Source organism: Barbatula barbatula (genome assembly GCF_947034865.1).
Source record: "Barbatula barbatula genome assembly, chromosome: 19".
NCBI classification, from domain to species: Eukaryota; Metazoa; Chordata; class Actinopteri; order Cypriniformes; family Nemacheilidae; genus Barbatula; species Barbatula barbatula.
The window spans coordinates 1906414-1915724 of NC_136782.1; the positions used below are offsets into that span (position 1 = coordinate 1906414).

Consider the following 9311-nt stretch of genomic DNA (forward strand, 5'->3'; position numbering starts at 1 on the left):
GCTGGGCCTTGTTTTTCACCAGATTCAACTTCACCCTGTCATACCGCCCAGGTTCTCGGAACACCAAGCCGGACGCTCTCTCCCGTCAGTTTCATAAGGATGACGCCCCTTCCCAGGAACCTGCATCAATTCTGCCCGATCCCTGCGTTGTAGCTGCCCTGACCTGGGATATCGAGGAGGAAATTCAAGAGGCCCTCCGTGACCATCCCAGTCCTAGTGCATGCCCAGACGGTCGTCTCTTCGTCCCAGAGAATTTGAGGTCCCGGGTCATACAGTGGGGACACAACTCCCGCCTTGCCTGCCACCCGGGCTCCGCCCGCACCTGCCATCTCCTTGCCCAGCGCTTCTGGTGGTCTTCTTTGAGAAGGGATGTCCGAGAATTCGTCCGTGCCTGCCCCACCTGCAATCAGAACAAGTCCTCCACTCGGCCCCCTGCTGGTTTACTCCAGCCCTTGCCTGTGCCCACACGACCCTGGTCCCACGTCTCCTTGGACTTTGTAACTGGCCTCCCACCATCAGGTGGGATGACGGTCATTCTCACTGTGGTTGACCGGTTCAGCAAGATGGCACACTTCATTCCCCTCCCTAAACTGCCATCTGCCAGAGAGACTGCCCAGGCTGTTCTTGATCATGTCTTTCGTCTACACGGGCTGCCCAGGGATGTTGTCTCTGACCGAGGTCCGCAATTCACCTCTACATTCTGGAAGGAGTTCTGCCGTCTTCTAGGGGCCACAGTGAGTCTCACCTCTGGGTTCCACCCCCAGTCCAATGGTCAATCCGAGCGGGCAAACCAAGAGCTGGAGAAGGCGCTGCGGTGCATGGTTTCTCGCAAACCCCAGACTTGGGCACAACAACTGATGTGGATAGAGTATGCTCACAACTCCCTCACCTGCTCTGCCACTGGTATGTCACCTTTCCAGTGTGTGTATGGCTACCAGCCCCCCCTGTTCCCCAGCCAGGAAGGAGATGTGTCCTGCCCGTCTGCCCTCGCCTATGCCCGCCGTTGCCGTCGTACCTGGTCACAAGCTCGTGCTACGCTACTCAAGTCAGCTGTCAGCTATGCCACTGGGGCTAACCGCCGAAGATCGCCGGCACCCGCCTACCGTGTTGGCCAGAAGGTGTGGCTGTCAGCCAAGGATCTCCCACTGCGGGTGGAGTCGCGTAAACTGGCACCTCGATTCCTCGGCCCGTTCCCTATCCAGAGGGTCATCAGCCCAACCGCAGTCCGGCTCCCGTTGCCAACCTCCATGAGAGTGCACCCTACTTTCCATGTTTCGAAAGTCAAGCCGACGCATGAAAGCCCGCTGGTCCCCGTGTCGCTTCCTCCTCCTCCTCCTCGCCTCGTTGACGGTGGGCTGGTGTACACCGTTCGACGCCTGCTTCGGTCCAGACGGCGAGGTAGGGGGCTCCAGTATCTCGTCGACTGGGAGGGCTATGGACCTGAGGAGAGAACCTGGGTGCCAGCCAGTCGGATTGTGGACCGGACACTCATCGCCGACTTCCACCGTCTGCATCCTGATCAACCTGCAATCCGTAGGGGCCGCCCCAGAGGGGTCCCTAACCGTCCTGCCCGCCCGGCTTCCTGTCCTGTGCCTGACCCTGTCTCGGTACCTGTCCCGTCTTCTGTCCACGACCCTCCAGCTCCCTCCGAGATGAGGAGGTTCACTCGGACCGCTCGGAGGAATTCTAGCCCTCCACCGGCTCCCCTCCGCCCTCCCGACATGGTGTCACTCTTGGGGACTTCTGGGGCCGTCCCTTAGGGGGGGGGTTCTGTCATGAGCTGTCTCTCTGCCTGGTAACACATGCTGATTGAAGTCTGATGACCTCCACCTGTTCCTGCTCTGCTCTGCCTCACCCTCGTTTACCTACCAGCTGCACTGCATTCACCACTCATCATGCCCTGTATTTAAAGCCTTGCTTTTCAGTCCACATTTGTCAGATCGTCTGCAACCAGCACCCGTTACCTGCCTGTTTTGGAAAACGCCTCTGACTCTTTGCCTGTGATCCCGGACCCGCTCAACTACTTCTGTGTTCTCCAGCCCCGGTAATCTTGACCTGCCTTCCATCCCTCTTCTACGAATACCGCCTAGTCCTTGACTGTACTGCTGCTTCGTTTCAATTGCTGTTGTGTGTGTGTTTCCCCCAGGACTTCCCGGATCATCCAGCTCCTGCCATCGCTGTTCGGCTACTGGGGGAACACACACACGCAGACTCTTGGAACTCCTGTACCCCCCCCGGAACCCCTGAAACCCCCTTAACCCCCAACCCTTAAATAAACGTTTGAACGTGACGCTTTTGTGGTCCTCGTCCTGTTTGGTGTCTGACATTCTATAATTTTCTAATTTAAACAATAGAAATACAAACCAGTTATTTAGTTGTCAGTCTTCATATGATCATTAAGAAAGTGCTTAACAAATTATTAGTGAATTATTTCAATGTACAATTATACATCTTATAATGTAGAAAGATTGTTACTTAGTGGCTGTTTATTAGTCCTTATAAAGCACATATTCTGCATGACCATATTCTAAATCCCTAATCCTACCCATTACCTAAACCTAACTACTACCTTACTAACTATTAATAAGCAACAAATGAAGAGTTTATTGAGTAAATTAATGGTTTGTTAAAAGCGAGAATTGTCCCCGATACTGAAGTGTGACCTAAATAATTATCTGTTTCCTAATTCATGAGTAATTCAGGTAGTTATAAAACATTTATAACTTGTCAGTTTACAATTTTTTTCTGAACTCATCTAAAGAAGGGATTATTTATGCTTTGTATTTGGTAGGATTATAGTAGAATATGGTAATACAGAATATGTGCTCTATAAGTATTTATAAGCAGCCAATATGCTCATAATAGGCATGCTTATAAACGACTAGTTGATAGTTAGAATTGGTTCCTTTACTGAAGTGTTATCGCAAAGATATATAAAAATAGGATAAACAAAATAAATATAAATCAACAAAATGAGTAGGAAAACTAACAAAAAGCTTGATATGTTACGAAGAACATAAGCATGGTTTGGTGTAGCAAGTTTTCTTCTTTCAGATTAACAATTTACTAACACTATTTCAATTATCTTATGAAGCATTGACAACTCCTAAATAACTGCTTTGTGTTTGCATTGTTTATTTTAGAAATGATAAACTGATCATTAACAATACAATACAATATTAAACACTATAAACATGCAGGATTGATGTCTGTATTTATTAACTGCTTAATGGTCTCTATTAATGTTGGGACAATGCTTTATAAATGATGAAATAACTGTTTACTAATGCTTAATAGCATGCATTTGTTATAAAGTGTAACCCAATAATGTTAAATATACCTACACAAACACATTGAACAGATAAGGATCTGAACATGCGAGATGAAGTAAGAAGTACAAATGGCTTAAGGAACAGTGTTTCTGTAGCTCAACACAAATTCTGGTCAGATGTTTGGATAAAAGCATCTGCCAAGACGCATGAATGTAAAAACAACATTTGACTTATTCACAACGCTAACTTTATAAATTGAGTTGTGGACCTTGATGTGGAACCGGACTGGACAAAGGCCAAAACTGCCTTTGGACGCTGATGATGCAAACAGCAAAGGTTTATCAGTTTATGTGGGTGGCTGTTTGTTTAAGCAAATGTAACCCTAGTGAGCCTTGAACACATGAAGTACCAATCAATTCATCCCCTCAGATTGTCTCCTAGTGGGAGAAAAGTTTAAATGATAGATTTATCAAGTCTTTCACAAGCTCCATTGCAGAAAAACATGTTAGTCACGTTTGTATTTAAACCTCAACTTTAACAAGAGTTAACTTGATTTCACAGAGAGTCATTTCTTTCACAAAAGCAATTGTTTCTGTGAATTATTTGGGTTTAAAACTAACTTTTTTGTCCATTACATAATTCCTATATCCAACTTTTAGTTGAATGTAGCCCACAGTGGCAAAAATGAGATAATAAAACATGTGCCTTTGTCGCTTTAGTATTATTAGTAGTAGTATTTTCAAAAATGCATTAGTTTTACAACCGAAATAAACAAAATAATAATTTTAATTTCATAGATGTAAACGTAGATGCATGCAAATGATAAATATTGAACAATTCAAATACAGCTGTTCACTTTTCATGTTAGTTCATTGTGTACAACTAATGTACAGATCAAATATTTTATGTTATTTAAAAAAGTATTACATCATTAAATGCTGTAGTAGTTCATTGGTAAGAGTAGCTGAAAATGTATTTCAGATATGAATAATTGAAGAAAATAGTTTGAGTTTGGAAAGTATACAGCCATGACTGTTGGATGGTGACACTCCTGGTGGGTGAGAGGTGAGAACTAACAGCCACTCGATTGGACCCTAAACTGCAAACAGAGCTATTGATATGCAGAAGAGGCAGACTGAGAGGTAAATGATAAAAGGAAATGTTACAGCACTCATAAAGATGAATGTCACACACTTGAAAAGACAATTCAATGACATTGACAGGAAAGAAAGATAAAACACAGATGCATTGACTATTTAGGATCAGTTTGAAAGATCCTGTTGGACCCCATTGACTTCTATTGTATGGAAACAAAACCGATCCAAGTCAATGGAGACCAACGGTTTTATTTTTCAAAATATCTACTTTGGTGTTTGCAGAAGAATGAAAGACACACGGGTTTGAAATGACAGGAGGGCATTTAAATAATGAAAAGATTTTCATTTTGAAGGTGTACTATTCCTTTAACACAATCATTCAAGTAAATCTTAGTAACTTAGCCAGTATGGCTTTTTATCAAAAGGACCCGTTGACCTTGACATACATAATGCTCATCATATAAATGTGTGTGTATGTACAGTATGTGTAAGGAAAGGAATATAAGCATCCTTTTGATACTATTTGAAAAATATATTTTTTATTGTTGCAATAATACACATTGTGAAAAGCTCTATAGAAACAATATTTAGTTATAATTTAGATATAATTTATGTTTTCAGGTGTTTACACTTATATATTATTTGATTATTACTTTACTTATTTGTATTTATTTTCATTCATTTCATTTCATTTCATTTAACTACATGCAAACCAAAGCATCAAAGTCCACAAGCAGCAAACAGCTCAGCTGAATCTTTGACCCATTTGCTTTCGAACAGCGTTTGGCAGTGTTCTCTAATGTTGTCATATAGGCAGCGTGTACTAGGAACGGTTACGACATTCTCCTAACAAAGCAGAACCTGGTCCGAATGCCCCAGCATGGCCTTATCAGAGAGTACATTCAAATATGTTTTGGCTCTTACAAGGAAAAGCCAAAGAGACACATGTGGGATGAAACTGACACTGACATTGATTTTTGGCTGAACAAATTACATTTTGTGTTTGCTGGATTGGTTTACTTAAACTCCTACTCAGATGGGCTGATAGCACAAATTGTGAGCACTTTTTATTTCCTCTAGCATTTTACATTGGATAGTGATGTTTTATTTCATATGAGGTTTACCACCTTTTTGGAGATACCACCACATTTTTGACATAGTTTTTAAACATTTAAAAAACAATAATGTTAAAGTGTTTTACAAAATGCAATAAACATGGTTGAAACACCTCTCTTTTCCTCCTTCATGAGGGCTCTGTCTGAGAGAGTCTTTTGTCTCAGGCCATCTCTTGACTCTGCATGAGGTGAGAACCCAAATAAAGAGTTCAAAGTGTGATCACTGTTTCTCTTTGTGTTACAAATGAGCAATTGCTTGATCAAAAAACTTTGTTTTATGCTGCTTTAAAACTTTAGATTCTAGCCTAACTCTTTTAATAAACTTTGTTTTTCAGCTAAAAAGTCTCAGACCCAAAGGCCACTATAGGGCTGTAGCAACAAAATGCATAGATCAAATGGTGTCATGGGATAGCGTGCCCCTTTCGATATTACTATTAGAGATCTAATGTGATATTTCAATGTCTTGAACTGTTCTCCCCAATGCTACAGCTCTGAAAGTACCAAGATTGATTTCATATAACTAGAAATGGAGTAACGTGTGATAGTATCAAGATTTTAAGAATATTTAAATAATAAATATGCCTTAGTAAAACCTCAATTGGTTTTAATCAACCTAAAAATATTAGATTACACACAGCGAAAGTCATTTTAGGGTGCACGGGTAGTAAGATCATAGTTAATCAGTAAATCATTGTTTGTATGCTATTTTTATACTTTGCAGAAAAATGCATCGTTTGAATCAAAAGAACATTTGCAGGGTTTATTAACTCAACATAAATGGAAGCTACCACGTGTATGTGCATATGTGCTGACTGTGTTGACGCAGAGCTCCCCCGGCCTCTCAGTGAGTGACTTTTGAACTCTACGCCTCCTGTGAGGAGTCAAGGGGGTGAGGTTCACCTCCAAAAATCTGCCCCCTCCGTCAGATGAGCATTATAAAAGAGATATCTCTGGCACCAGTTCCTCAGTCTCTTCCCAGACCAGCTACATCAACAGGTAAGCATCCAGCCTGAATGTGGGCGATTTATTTGTGTATGGAAGCATTAGCAACAGCAAACCAGCTTGTGTTGCATGTGACTGCAAAATGCTCTTGCCAATTATTTTTAGAAGATTGAAACATCTTTGTACATGCGTATTTTTCATTTTGTAAAATACATTTGTGTGTGTGTGTTTTAAAAGCCAGGAATTAACTCATATTAGCATTTTTCAAGTATTGAGGCTTGTTTGTGGGGCCCAGGTTACCATTCTTGCTTTCAGATGCTTAAAAATTACATCAGGCTTTCCACCATAGATATTCAGGTCCAAATGAATCCAGAGGATTATTAGATTATGTAGTGGTAATCTGGTCGTGAAGCCTCTAACTCTGTCTAATCTCAGATCAATCTGGAAGTCGTCTAATAGACTCACGTATACTGCAGACTTAAATCCATAATAGTGAGCTGCACGTCTTACTTAAGTTCTTGTGTCATTCTAAAGTATTAAATAACTTCTCTTTTTCTTTCTCAGATCCATCATGAGGTTTATTGCCCTTGCACTCTCAATTTTGCTGGCAGGTATGTATAATATATTCATTTTCTATACCTTGAGAAAAATTCTTAATTTGTTTTATTTAACTCTAAAACTATCTAAACACCCGTTCTACATTTACAATCATTTTGTTTTAATAACTGTTTTAACTTCACCCACTAGAGATTCATTTTGAGCAAAAATTTGGCAAAATCGAGAAACAGATCTCTTTGTTTGTCAATTACATTTGTTGTGTTAAACCATTTTTTACCAAATAAATCATTTGCAATGTAAACATTTTAGAAAAATAAAAGTGTTTAGACCTCATCTCAGACTTCTACTTCACATTCACTCGTTTTAGGTTGCCAGGCTCGTGTCCTTCAGGACGAACCTCCATCACAGCTGGAACACGTGAAGTCCGCTCTGCAGGTGTATGCAGATCAGATGAAGCAGTCTGCACACAAAGCCCTTCATCACCTCGATGAGACAGAGTTCAAAGACTACAAGTACGATACACTACTACAAGACTTCACATGGCGTAGTTGGGCAGTTATTTGGATAGCATTCTATTGACTATCAATTGTAGGTGTTATATAGTAGGGGTGAGAAGAAGAATTTAAAAGTTGTTAACTATTGATCAAACATTTTGTTTCTTTGACTAATGCATAGAATAACTTTTTTTTTGAAGCGATAGCATACCCCGAAAGAGTATCTTTTCAGTGCTGGTATTTTTGGATTGAACTGCAGTGCTGTTGGCACTGCTGGTGCTGCATGAACCCCTCACTTCACCAAATAGAGTCCCTTGTTATTTAGTGTTTTCATTTCCTAAGATCTGAAGATTTCAGCATCTAGTTAACAGCCTATTTTTAATTTAAGAAATTACACCACATCGATTGCAAAAATAACTACACTAAATCTTATTTGTCTCCTTTCGTGTAGAGACTTTCTGGGCCAGTCTGTGGACAACATCCATGCCTACTTTCAACATGTCTTTCAAGCCATTGGCCCAGTTGCTACCCAGGCCCTGGAAGCCACCGCTCCAGTGCGTGAGAAGTTGAGGAATGATGTGGAGGATCTCCGCAAGCAGATTGAGCCCAAACGAGAGGAGCTGAGACAGGTGCTGGTGAAGCACTTTCAGGAGTACAGCACTGAGCTTAAGCCATTCGTAGAGGAGTACTTGACCAAACACCGTGAGCAAATGGAGGAGCTGAAGGTAAAGTTGGAGCCTGTGGTCAAGAACATGAAGGAGAAAATTGCCACCAACTGGGAGGAGACCAAGTCCAAGCTGGTGCCCATCTTGGAGGCTGTGCGTGACAAGGTGACAGAGCATCTCGAGTCACTGAAGACTCAGTTGGAGCCCTACATCCAAGAATATAGGGAACAAATGGAGAAGGGTGCCTTGGAGTTTCGTGAGAGTGTCAGATCTGGTGAATTGAGGAAAAAGATGAACGCCCTGGGCGAAGATGTGAAGCCCCACCTTGAGGCTATCGTTGCAGCCATCCAAAAGGCCATTAACAAGGAGTAAAGCATTCTTTTCATAACATTTCTATTGCCTTCTTCCTTTCCACCCGCATTGAATACCAACAACTCAGTCTGTCAAGGTTTTCTCAGAGTATTACTGATCTTTATTAAAGCATGCTCACAATTCACTTTTCACAGATTCCCGCAGCAAAAGGACTTGCATTCTTTCTAATGACACAAAAATGACAATACTGTTTGGTTAACAATAAAAAATCCCTAGCGAAATCCTCTGTTAAGCTGTTTGTTTTTGGTAAAAAACTATTTTAATGTTCAATAAAACTGAATAAAAAAACACTTTCATATTATTTCTTCAGTGTCATTTTGTCACTGTTGTAATGTTGACATCATATCTTCCTCAAATAAATTATGTTATTTTTACAAGAAATCAAAAACACTGTGGATAAGATAAATTAACAATTATGGTCAATTTAAAGTTTTTTAAAGTTTTGTTTACCCATTCTAAAATAAGAAGAAACAGTAGCAATAAAAATATAAAACTTTTCACACTTGATTAATGAGTTTATCAAAACAACACTGGCAGGAATCAATATAGTCTGATGTGTTAGTGATCTGTTATTTATTAGTAATGGCACAAGATGGATTGGGTGCCCATAGTAATGCCCTTGGGCTAGACCATGTCAACACCAACCCATAATATTTTTGTCTTACGATTTACATTCCTTTGCTAATTAAGTTCGGACTTGATAGCAAGAGCTGTATGTGGATTCACTTGCATTTAAAACAACATAAGTTCAATAAATAAATAAAGTAGAAACAATTTCATTAAAAACACAAAGTAA

General features: G+C 40.9%; 1 protein-coding gene across 3 annotated transcripts; it reads left to right on the forward strand.

Annotated features, from left to right (window-relative positions):
- The first annotated feature begins 5284 nt into the window (after positions 1–5284).
- On the forward strand, positions 5285–8816 carry apoa1b (apolipoprotein A-Ib). 3 transcript variants are annotated; one of them, XM_079481912.1, is made up of 6 exons: positions 5285–5425; positions 5620–5672; positions 6206–6480; positions 6991–7037; positions 7352–7496; positions 7930–8816. In XM_079481912.1, exons 4-6 carry the CDS (start codon positions 6998–7000, stop codon positions 8513–8515), a joined length of 771 nt encoding a protein of 256 aa, XP_079338038.1. In that variant the 5' UTR covers positions 5285–5425; positions 5620–5672; positions 6206–6480; positions 6991–6997; the 3' UTR covers positions 8516–8816. The 3 variants fall into 3 exon arrangements, with proteins under 3 accessions (XP_079338038.1, XP_079338039.1, XP_079338037.1); XM_079481913.1 differs by having other exon boundaries at positions 6311–6480; XM_079481911.1 differs by having other exon boundaries at positions 5285–5672.
- Positions 8817–9311: the final 495 nt, after the last annotated feature.

What these genes read in the sequence shown, in the direction of transcription:
- apoa1b (XM_079481911.1), top strand. Translation starts at nt 6,998, where the DNA reads ATGAGGTTTATTGCCCTTGCACTCTCAATTTTGCTGGCAG. An exon ending in ACTCTCAATTTTGCTGGCAG is followed by an intron (nt 7,038 to 7,351) that starts GTATGTATAATA and finishes CACTCGTTTTAG; the next exon opens with GTTGCCAGGCTCGTGTCCTT. An exon ending in ACAGAGTTCAAAGACTACAA is followed by an intron (nt 7,497 to 7,929) that starts GTACGATACACT and finishes CCTTTCGTGTAG; the next exon opens with AGACTTTCTGGGCCAGTCTG.